We start from the raw sequence: 12,529 nt of genomic DNA, 5'->3' as shown, positions 1-12,529 counted from the left end.
TTATTGAGACATGTTGAGCCACCACTCATTTATTTAATATACTGGTACGTCTTCCATATTTGTTTCTAAGGAGGAATTGAAGGAATTATGAAAAGAGAAAAATGCTTTCTCATTTTGACTGACCATATACCATCTGAATAGCAACAGCTTCATTTTTTGGCACGTTAATGAGATCAAACACACTGTCAATGCAGTAAATGCACACCTAGATTGAAAAACACAATGAAACATTATCAGTCATTAACTGGCCTCCCCAGATCCCGGACCTCAACATAACTGAAGCAGTGTCATCTTAAAAGAGAACGTAATAAAAGGCAGCCAACATCCAAAGACGTGCTTTGAATGTCCTTCAAGGAGCCTGGAGAACTATTCCTGATGACCACTTAAAGAAATTAGAAGAACTATATTGTATTTACTTGTATATTTGCACACGTTTCAATAAATCACGTTTCAATACTTCCCAATTTCCTCTGAAAATATAAAGAAACGAGGGGCGGCTCAAGACTTTTGTACAAACTATAGATCAATGCAAGCTGAGCTTTGCCTCCTAGTTTAACATACATGAAGCATTTGTAGATATGATTCCGGGAACATGATACAGTCCTTAGGGCCCGAAGAAAGCTATTATCAAGACTGAACAAACAGAAATGTACACCCATAGATGGCTCTGTGTGCCTTTTGAACTTTCTACTATCGTTTGGGAGCTGATTGGCATTAGCCTGATTAGCCGGCATCTACGCAAGACCCATAGCTATTAAACTAAGTGGCCTGTCCATGCGTTTGTGCGTGTGTGTTTTGTGTATCCCTGTGTGGTACACTGGCTAATGGAATCTCATTGATTCGCTCCATTAACTCATTTTATTTCTCTGATTTTTTTCCCCCTCTCCCTCGACGCAATTCATTTAGACACAGAATTCAATGGAGACACACGTCAGTGTACAGAGGACTGGTGAACACTGAGTGACTGCCAAACGGCTGCAGTCACCGTGAATGCTAATGCTTATTTGTTAAATGGATGGGATAATGGAATACGGCTTTAAATGACAGACTCTGTGATGCTTCTTGCACACAACTTGTTTAAAATGGTCAGATTACAAGAAAAATAATGAACGGTTTGATTATTTTATTTTATGTAAAGCAATTTAACTAAATGAAAAAGAAAAAAAAGAAGGGAAGTTAACATTCTGTGTAGGATACTCCTCACTCCACTAATGCTATTCTGGCCTACTTCCAGGCTAAAGAAGGAAACACTTACCCTTTGGTGTACACAGTTGTATGCCAAATGTTGTTCTCATCATAAAAAGTGTCTGACTCTCAAAGTTGTATTATTGTCTTCTTGTTCTTACAACCCAACTGTCCAAAAAGTCTGGTTCAATTTGTGCATGGGCAGAAAAATGTTGGCATGCTCTACTGCTAATCTCTGTGCATTCTGTTTCTGAAGTTGCACAAGTATTGGTCCAATCTTGTCTTGTCTCTCTCATGAGTCTTTATGTTGTTCTTTCTGCTTCTGTATATTTTTCCCCTCTATTGAAAGTGTGAATTATGCAGCTGAGTTTTCTTCAATAGGTCGTTTGATCCTACTCCAGATCATGTGTTTACATTCTTTAGTCATCTTGCTTTTCTCTCCTTAAACAGCTGTACTCATGAACATCCAGCCCTTGAAAGTTGTTCTGATATTTTGTCGATTTTTTCCATTGCAGCATTTTTTCTCTAACAAAATCAAGTGATGGAGGTTCTCAAACTTAGGCTATGTCCACACCAGCCCAGATAGATTTGAAATGGTGTTTTTGTCTGAAAACGCTCCGTGTCCACACAGGCGTTTTCAGTCGTTTTCACAGTTGCACCTGAAACAGCCGAAAACGCTTGAAGTTCCAGTACTGCGCATGCGTGAAAGGCAAGAAGATTCGGCCTGCCTCATTTCTGTCTGCCGTTTATTTACTTTCCGGCTCTTTGAAACGTCACGGCAAAATGTCAAAAGAAAAGCAACAAGTTTTTTTAAATGGACTAACAATGAGGCGGAGTTGTTGCTGCCAGTAACACAAAAGCACAAAGTTGCAAAAGCAAGTGAGAGTTAAAGAATTTGAAGAAAAGCTATCTGGAGCATGTACAAACTGCTATTAATCTTTAATAGGGCTGTCAAAATTGAGAGCAAACCAAACTGCTGTATAATGCCCTTCGCTATCTTTGTTTAATTGGTCACATGACTGCATCACATGACTAACATGCGTCATCGTTTTCGAAAGTCTCGAAAATCAAATGTATGCGTTTTCGAGAGCGTTTTGAGAACGATGCGTTTTCCTTCGGGAAAAAACGCAGTTTCAGTGTGGACGGGAGGCCAAAACGGAGAGAAAACGATGCATTTTTGAAAAAAAACGCATTAGTGTGGATGTAGCCTTAGATTATAAGGAGCGTGAGGCAATTTGAATTTTGGGTGTCAGGAGTGATTTGTGACACCAAGTGTGAAAGGTTTACAGGACGGCAGTGACATTTGCTATGATTCATGGTTTAGAGACAGAAGGATACTGACAAAGAGACAAAGAACTGAACTGGAGATGCCGGAGTTGCAGGTGCTCCTTTAATTCTAAGTGACCATAATATACAGTGGGGCAAAAAAGTATTTAGTCAGCCACCGATTGTGCAAGTTCCCCCACTTAAAATGATGACAGAGGTCAGTAATTTGCACCAGAGGTACACTTTAACTGTGAGAGACAGAATGTGAAAAAAAAATCCATGAATTCACATGGTAGGATTTGTAAAGAATTTATTCGTAAATCAGGGTGGAAAATAAGTATTTGGTCAATAACAAAAATACAACTCAATACTTTGTAACATAACCTTTGTTGGCAATAACAGAGGTCAAACGTTTACTATAGGTCTTTACCAGGTTTGCACACACAGTAGCTGGTATTTTGGCCCATTCCTCCATGCAGATCTTCTCAAGAGCAGTGATGTTTTGGGGCTGTCGCCGAGCAACACGGACTTTCAACTCCCGCCACAGATTTTCTATGGGGTTGAGGTCTGGAGACTGGCTAGGCCACTCCAGGACTTTCAAATGCTTCTTACGGAGCCACTCCTTTGTTGCCCGGGCGGTGTGTTTTGGATCATTGTCATGTTGGAAGACCCAGCCTCGTTTCATCTTCAAAGTTCTCACTGATGGAAGGAGGTTTTGGCTCAAAATCTCACGATACTTGGCCCCATTCATTCTGTCCTTAACACGGATCAGTCGTCCTGTCCCCTTGGCAGAAAAACAGCCCCATAGCATGATGTTTCCACCCCCATGCTTCACAGTAGGTATGGTGTTCTTGGGATGCAACTCAGTATTCTTCTTCCTGCAAACACGACGAGTTGAGTTTATACCAAAAAGTTCTACTTTGGTTTCATCTGACTACATGACATTCTCCCAATCCTCTGCTGTATCATCCATGTGCTCTCTGGCAAACTTCAGACGGGCCTGGACATGCACTGGCTTCAGCAGCGGAACACGTCTGGCACTGCAGGATTTGATTCCCTGCCGTTGTAGTGTGTTACTGATGGTGACCTTTGTTACTTTGGTCCCAGCTCTCTGCAGGTCATTCACCAGGTCCCCCCGTGTGGTTCTGGGATCTTTGCTCACCGTTCTCATGATCATTTTGACCCCACGGGATGAGATCTTGCGTGGAGCCCCAGATCGAGGGAGATTATCAGTGGTCTTGTATGTCTTCCATTTTCTGATGATTGCTCCCACAGTTGATTTTTTCACACCAAGCTGCTTGCCTATTGTAGATTCACTCTTCCCAGTCTGGTGCAGGTCTACAATTCTTTTCCTGGTGTCCTTCGAAAGCTCTTTGGTCTTGGCCATGGCGGAGTTTGGAGTCTGACTGGTTGAGGCTGTGGACAGGTGTCTTTTATACAGATGATGAGGTCAAACAGGTGCCATTCATACAGGTAACGAGTGGGGGACAGAAAAGCTTCTTACAGAAGACGTTACAGGTCTGTGAGAGCCAGGGATTTTCCTTGTTTGAGGTGACCAAATACTTATTTTCCACCCTGATTTACGAATAAATTCTTTACAAATCCTACCATGTGAATTCATGGATTTTTTTTTCACATTCTGTCTCTCACAGTTGAAGTGTACCTCTGGTGCAAATTACTGACCTCTGTCATCATTTTAAGTGGGGGAACTTGCACAATCGGTGGCTGACTAAATACTTTTTTGCCCCACTGTATGTATATCAGAGCATCGAGGAGCTTGGAGATGAAGTTAGAGAGGCAAGGCTGAGATGGTTTGAACATATGAAGAGGAGGGATAACGGATGTATTGGACAGGGGATATTGAATATGGAGCTGTCAGGCAGGAGGAAAAGAGGAAGACCAAAGAAAAAAATAATGAATATAGTGAAGGAGGAAATAAAGAGGACGGTGTGAAAGAGAAGGATGTTGGGTATAAGGGGTAGATGACCCGCAGTGGTGACCTCTAAATTGAGCAGGAACAAGACTTTCTTGTTTCTTTTTAAGATAAAATAAAATACATACTGCATTTGTGTTTGATCTCCTTTATTTTTACTTTAAACGGTTGGGGTTCCTATTTACTTGATGACATAGCTGTGGTGATTGTTGACCAAATAAACCAAAACAAACAAACAAACAAACAAACAAGTTTCACCCAATAAAACTCTTCCTCTAACAGAAGTGTTATGTCTGAGTAAGTAGGGCAGTCTTTCTGGAAATATGTGTTGATGTTGAATTTTTAATGTCGTTTTTCATTGCTGTGAGCACAAGTGAAGTTCCATTCATCTCCACTGAGGGAGCAGAAGCCTTTAACTAATAAACTGTACCTGGGTATCACTGGTATTAAAAACATTGTCTCCTGTCAAGTATACCAATGCAAATGTTTGTGTGTTTGCTTGCGTGAGCTTGCATGTGTGTGGGTGGCTGAATGTGGGTGACCTGCACAACATGCAAACTATGATTAACGCTGAGGAAGGCTGATGCATAAAAAGTGCATCAAGTTTAGCAAAAAAAAAAAAAACTGCACAAACAAAATCTTTTGGGGCATGTTCTCTCTTGTTTTCCCCCCTGTATAATAGAGTTGGACAGGTCTGTTAGTCCTTCCATGCAGGGTCTCAATTAAATGGGAGAATTACATAACCAACCGGCGTAGGAGTGGAAGGTTGCAGTAAGGACAAGGTTGTTAGTCAGAGCAGCTCTGCCTGGCTGAGATGTGCCTGCTTGAGCTAGAAGCGCTTCCACTGAAAACCAACATCAAAAGACAATATTTTTTACCCAGAAGGCTTTTCATGTGATCCAGTTTAAACTCAAACCGTGCAGTTTGTTGCACATACATTTACCAGTAAAAAAAAAAAATATAATAATTTTCTGTGAAAAGTAATAGATTGAATGCTAAATGATGCAACATTAAAAGAATAAGATTTGAAATCTAGCGAAGATCAAAGCCTCTGATATTTTCATGAAAGCCTTTCTTACTTAACTTCAGGCACGCTCGAGACTTATGTATGCCATATTTAATAAAACAAATTTTAGATTTCTGCCATGAAGTTGCAAAGCAGCAAATCAAAATAGAATCAAAGCAGACAAAGACGTGCAATCATTTCTTTTTCATCTCCTCTAATGTAATTTTTCACTCTCAAATCACACCTGAAACAACTGTGATTCTGAAGGAAGTTTCCCACCTCCGTGTCTCCGTGTTGTGTGCAGATACCTGACAGATAAAACCGGTGGAGGTGCACTGTCGGACCCAGAGGCTGAACTTCCTCTTCTTTCTCTTCCTCAGCTCTCTTTCTGTACAAGTGGCGATGAACACTGGGTCCTCATCTATCAAGGGCTCATGAAGAACCTGAAACACGGGTCTGAGTGAATTTTTACATACATACATTGCATAGCCTCATCAAAAGCAAAAAGGTGCTAATGAACATAACTAGTTTTCCCTTGTGAGGCCTCCTGTGTGAGAAATAAGAATGAGATTGTGTATGATTTAATACCACACCAAGAGTTTAAAGAGAGAAGGCGGCCAACTGAAGATTCTCGCAAGTCCTGTATGTGTTTGAGCGTGATAGTTAAAAAAAACAAAAACACTTTGTCAGCAGAAACATGTTCTCACTCGTGCAGCTCTGTTTGCAACCCCCCCCCCCCCCCCCAAAAAAAATAACTTCTGCCTTGTCACTTTCACTTCATTTTGATGTTTCATCTTCACGTTGTCCATACCTTTTACATTTATGCATTATAACTTCCTTCTCTGTGCCTGGATTCATCCAAACAGTGGAAGCCTTTTTATATTTAGTTTTCTTTTTAGCATGGATGATTCTCCATTCAAATGAAAATAGACAAAAAATATATAAAAAATAAAATCCCCAAATAAATAAGGTGTGACTAACTTTTTCTCGGAGTGGCAAAAATAGAGAGAGAGAGAGACAGAAAAAAAAAAGATGTGTTCATTCGTATAAGAAGAAAATTCAGGGTGCCCTTAGAAACACAATTTAACACACACAAAAAAAGAGTTAAATATACTCATTACTCATAAGGTCTTTAACTAAAACTGATTTTCTTTGCTTTCTATGACAATAAGCTGAATATATTTGCATTCTGGACAGCTGTCAGAATTGGGTTTGATATAAAATGTACAGTTGTTACAAACTGATTTTTATTTGTATGTTCTATATTATTTCCCCTAAGCCCACAGTCATTAAATACTAGGATGAATGTGCAAGTCTCCCCCCCTTATTTTCCTAAATACTTGGATGAGTCATATCAGATACTGAAGAGGAATTTCCAAACGGTGAACGAGAAACAAAGAAAGTATTTTAAAAGCCAACAGCCATAAATCCAAAGATACACATTGGTTTTGATACTCGGCAAATATTTGCATTTTAAATTTCTCAGGGCTCTCCCTTCCTCCGGTGTTTTCCCTGCCTCTTCTTCCCACCCAGCCCATCATGATTTGACTAACCGAGTGGCGACCAGCACCTCCGCGCTGCTCTAGCAACAAGTCATTTTCCAGTCAAATATGGAATCACGGAGTCATAAAAGTTAAAAATAAATGAGGCCATCTAGACTTCGGATGGATGATGTCACCCAGACCACAACAGCCTAAGAAATAATTCATGTTGTAGCTGCGGCACAGCTGCACAGTGACGTCTTCTCTCATCTTATTACAGCTGAAACCAAAGTGATTACATTTGAACAAAATATGTTTGAAGGAAATCATTTGTCTGAGAAAATAAAACCAGTCATTTGTTCACCGTCTTCGAGTGGATGTCTTCTAATGGCTTTCTGAATAATTATTTTACACTTGCAAATCAATACAGCAGCAATAAAGCAGTCCATACATGATCTGAGCAGCTGCAAAACTAACCCCAGCACAGACCTAATGGACATAGAATATGTGACGCATCACTGTTAGGAGTATCTCGAGGGACATGCTAGAGTTTATTAGAGAAAAAAAACAGAGCACATTTTCCCCCCATAATTCTTCTCTACATGATTAGCTGTTAGATGCAAACTATGACTATTTTCAATATTGCATTGCTAAGTCCCCCCTGAAATGAAATGGGTCTCTTGATTTGTTCTCCTGGAGAGCTGAACAATGACTGTTTCCCCACTGTTGGAGTTGCACTATATTCAATTTAGTCTAGTTCAATTTTATTCATGCAGCAGCAGTTCACAACAGCTGTCACCTTGAAGGCCTTACTCCATACTTACTGGAGAGGCAGCTCGAGGACTGCGTGGAGCCCGACAACAGCAACAATGCCAATCTGTAGGCGTCTTCTTAACCACTGGTTGAGGGCCTGGTTCTGCTGAGGCCTCTTCCTGTCAAAAGGGAGTTCTTCCTTCCTACTGTCACCCACTGGGATCGTCTGATTGTTGGAAATTTCTCTTGAGTATTTTGTAGGGTTTTTACCTTGCAATATACAGCCCCTTGAAGGTACTGCTGAAATAAAACTGAACTGAAAGGATCAAGCTACCAGGCTAGCAGCAACATAACTAAAAAATAAAATACTTAAATACAGCCCATTTAAAACCATTATTATCTGCCATTCAGACTTCAACAACTACACTTGTTTCTTTCCCTCTTTCTCAGAAGGCAGTCATTTATTGAGAAGATTGCTTTTTCCTTGCCAGTGGAGCTACAGTTTCAGACTGTCTGTATTTTCTAGTCCAGTCTGAGAGACTATCAGGAGCAGAAAATACAGAAAATGAACTGATAAAATAAACTGGCCTAGATTCACATAAACCCCGTCACTGCCAACGACACTCACTTGCTGACCTCACTGGCTCAGTTTTGTCATTTGTAGATCTAAGTGTTTCGAGCTCTTTAGCATGAAAACACACTTCACCCAACCAGCGATTATGCTGCAATGAAATAAAGTGTAAAATATTGATATTTAAACTATTTAGAGGGTAGAACTGCACAGATGAATTAGATGTGGATGATATATGAGGAGGGCATTGCTTTTAAGTGCCTGTGTTCCCAAATGCTCCCATCACAGAACTGACATCATCTTTCATAATGAAGATGACGTTGTAGCACTCATACAGTAGAAAGACAACAGCAAATAAATCAACTTGTTCACTTATTTTTGAAAGCGACCCCAGTGTCCTTCTGCGCAAAAGACTGAGAATATTAAGTCGCAATATTTTAGCTATTATTATGAAAGAAAGAAAAGCCCTTATAGGAACTGTATGCAATGCCGTAGCCTCTACTAACAAATACTTTAAGAGTAAACTGCATCTTATGTAAGATCTTTGTTTTTTGCTTGAACTCTGGGAGCAATCAGACACATTTTTAATGTTACATTTTCATCAGATTTACGTAAAAAAGGTCGTGGTAAATTCTGCTGTGCCTTTTTGCTCAAGAAGAACACATCTAAAGAGGAAACTGATTCAAAAGCTTCCTCTTTTTGCTGTCACGTCCAAATTTTACCAAAAAAATCAAGTTGAAAAGGGCACAGTGGTAAAAGATCAGTTTGATTTTAGGCAGGCTGGTTATTTGGGGTACTTTTAAATCTCCAGTGATGCAGAGTGATGAATTCATCCAGAGAAGAAAGTAAAGTAGGAGTTGAAAAAAAGTCCAGCCCACCCAAAATAGAGAAACAAGGCTCGCGCTCCACTGGCCTAGTTGCATAAATGTGGATCGGATACACAAGTTAAGATTCCTCTGCAGGGGAAGCCTGTGTAAAACAGAGTGCGTCCCCATATATATAGTCATCGTGTAGATGGCTTTTCAAACAGAGACTCATTGCTGGAGCTATGAGCTGGTTTGCAATACTTGAAGCATTGTTAAAAAATTTGATTCAACAGAAAGCCACCATTCCTCAGTAATGGTGGCTGTACATGCCTTGGGCAAGATACTAACCCCATGTTGCTCGCCGATACACATCGGAGTGTGAATGCGAGTGAATGTTAGATAGAAGCACTAAAAAAAGCCTTAGATAAAGTGCTTGTGTGAATGCACGAGTTGTATAAAGCGCTTTCAGTGCTCAGTGAGAGTAGAAAAGTGCTATATAAGAACCAGTCCATTATCATATTTGAACATATCCTCCACCGAAACTGCAGCACTGCATATAGCTTTCTCAGCTATATGGCTGGCCTTGTGATTTGGTGCTGTATAAATACAAATTGAATTGAAAACAGTCATTCAACAAATTTCTCTTTTGTTTTACATCTAAAACTAAATAGCTCAAATGATTTTGTCAGAGAAGAGATAAACTAATTAAATTATAACTGAGACAATCTCTTGGCATACGCCTTGATCTCACCATTGTTAGCACCTACATGCAACTCATACCCTACCTACTGATTACTGTCCTCTTCCTTCTCATTCTGTATCTGTGTAAATGTGTTATGGCTCCAGGTCAGAAAGTTAATATTGCACTAGAACACATAAACATGCTGACACAGCAAAACTTTGGATGTGGATGACTAAAAAGTGATTTCCTCAACATCATCACCTGTAAATGACTTCTGGAACTTTGGTCATTTCTTTTTATACTACGCAATTCATGAGGCATAATAAAATGTAGCTGTGCTGTTAAAATGTGGCGCTCCTAAAGGCAAGAAGAATCCGTTGCCAGCTGAAAGAAAGCATCTAAAAATATCAAGAGAGGCTTGAAGAAAACACCACCTGTCGCAACGCACACACCTGTGTTTGTGATGGTCTGAAAGTGCAGCTGAAGGACTGCTGCAGCGAGTCCAGGAAGGGCTGGATCTTGTAAAGGCCCTGGTTGCTTCCTTGTGATGGCCGGAAAGCCACAATGTGGAAGTACTTGAGGATCTTCTCAAAACGCGACTGACTCATCTTCAAGGCGATGCTTTGGTTGCTGAAAAAGCCCGAGCTCCAGATGCTGAGCACTGACTCACAGCGGTGCACACTGGTGGAGGTGACAAAGCCCAGGAACGCTTTCATTTCCTGGGCCGTGACGGGACGCCAGCCTTCGTCTGAGCCGAACCGCTCCTGAAACTTCTTGGCATACATGTTAGTCTGAGTGACCATGTTTTGGATGCAGTTGTCCGGGACAAAGAGCTGGAAAAAGTCCAAGGCTGTAGCGGTGGCCGGCATCTTTTGAGCAGGTCCTGTGTTGGGAAAAAGGACAAAAGTGAAATGTTATGACAAAAGAAATTATGCTGATTGACAGAAAGAGAATCGCACATGGGATAAGTCACACACAGCACTGTCACTTACGCCCAGCTTTTTAACTTTGGTACGAAGCCTTCAATTTGATTGACTTTGCTGAGTAGAAGGGTTTTTTGACACAATAAAATATCATTTTGTTGAGCTGTCATATCCAAAGCTGTGTGGGATGCACACAGGCTCATTCTTGCTTATATAAACTCCAGTGACATCTCAAAAGAATCTTGAGAACAGTAACGTAAAGCATCAATAAATTTTAGGTGTTACATTGTAGCAAAAAACACCACCCCAAAAAAAAAACATCAGAGGAACGCAGTACACTTCGTGCATCAGCAGCTTTTGGGTATGAATGTCATAAGCCCAGGGCAGCAGTTAGAAAGTTTACATGACCTGACAGCCACCACACTGTGATGCCAGTCAAAGTGTGGCATTTCTATGCTTGCGGAAGGCTTCAGTGTCTTGTTGCTTTTGTGTTATGGCAGGCAATAAGTCAAAATCACGCTTTAATGTTCGCGAGCCATGAGCCATTAAAAGACATCTGCACTATTTCAATTAATTTGACTGATGGTTTTGTTTACACAGAATGATTTCCCTTTTAATAATGAAATTTGAATGTATCTAAACCTGTGGAATAACACAGAAGCTTCACTTCATCTGTGTGTGGTTGTAAAGTTTGTGTGATCAGTGTACAGTGTTTAGTCCTTAAAATGTACTACTTAAATCTATTGAAAGTCTATGTTAACAAGGAAGAAGCTTCTTTTTTGAAACTGTTGCTAAGAAGTTGCCAACTGGTCTCCATGCCAGACTGTGGCCTATGTGTGACTGTGGCTAACAGCTTAAAGAATAAACATTCAAAATAACACTCACGTGGCCAAAATTTCAAATAACAACACTGTTTGAGTCGTTTTTTCCCGCTACTGTCAAATACAGGGAATACCCTTAATATGGTCTTCACAACACACAGCTCTAGACACATGCTGTTCAAACCTTCTGTTTGTCAGGTGCTGCCAATCGGAAGAGAGTTAGCCCAACATAAGATAAATAAGGACACGTTTAAACTGTAAAATATGGAGATGGGACTGATCCATCCTTTAAAGTACTGAACGAAAACTTAAATTGTCGGCTTAAAGTAAAGAAGCACTGACACAATTAAAATAACTGTATTTACAAACATTAACATCAAAGAATTGTTAAAAGCAATAGATAAATGCTCAAATATGAAAAATAAAAAAGGTTCACCAGCTGCGGTATAAATGTTTGAAATGGCATAATTAATGAATTAGCAGCAAAACTAGCTAAGGGCAATGGATAAATAGGTAATTTAACTAAAATTAACCAACAAAGAATCAGAGCTGTTTTCTAAAATGTGCTAATGGCAGCAACAGGGAAGCGTAGTCAGGACTTTTCTGCCTGACCTAATTATTCTCCCTCGCTGGTTAAGGACGAGATAACATTTATCTCCCATTTAAAAAGCTCTCTGTCCGTCTGCCTTTGGATGTAGCTTTTGAAGCCACACAGTTGCCAACTGGTCTCAGTGCAGTTAACTGGCTTTGGTTCACTCTCAGGTTGTTGGATCCATGAGAGGTAATTTGGACTTTGAGCAGAACATCTTTTGGCTCGATTGAACAGCACAATCTCATTATCTCAGAACCACATAAAAAAAGGCTTTTACTCTCCCTTCTCAGGCCCTGTGTAGCTGGCTGCAACTAAAATAATGAAGGCTCTTTTCTTTGCCGATTTAACGATAACACACACGACTTCACCCTATATAGTACACTGTTAAAAGTGTGCAGGAGGACAAGACATGAAGTGTAGAAAAGACAGAGTGGGATACAAGCACTCCCACTCAGTTGATGCTTGCAGACAGGACACAGAAGTAGCCAGGGCACAGCTCAAAGATCAACT

The 12,529-nt window shown here is 40.3% G+C and overlaps 1 protein-coding gene across 1 annotated transcript in view; it reads right to left on the bottom strand.

Moving 5' to 3' along the window:
• Nucleotides 1–12,529, bottom strand: part of pgbd5 (piggyBac transposable element derived 5) — a 29,252-nt gene that overhangs the window by 12,825 nt on the left and 3,898 nt on the right. Inside the window, exons 2-3 of the mRNA XM_085182488.1 lie at nt 10,136–10,566; nt 5,699–5,833 (exon numbers count right to left, since the gene is read on the bottom strand). Of these exons, the coding sequence (XP_085038614.1) occupies nt 5,699–5,833; nt 10,136–10,566 (566 nt within the window). The remainder of the gene's footprint in view (nt 1–5,698; nt 5,834–10,135; nt 10,567–12,529) is intronic.

Source organism: Neolamprologus multifasciatus, chromosome 13, assembly GCF_963576455.1.
Source record: "Neolamprologus multifasciatus chromosome 13, fNeoMul1.2, whole genome shotgun sequence".
Classification (NCBI taxonomy): domain Eukaryota; kingdom Metazoa; phylum Chordata; class Actinopteri; order Cichliformes; family Cichlidae; genus Neolamprologus; species Neolamprologus multifasciatus.
Note: the sequence above shows the minus strand (reverse complement) of the source record. Positions and strands in the feature narration are given on the sequence as shown.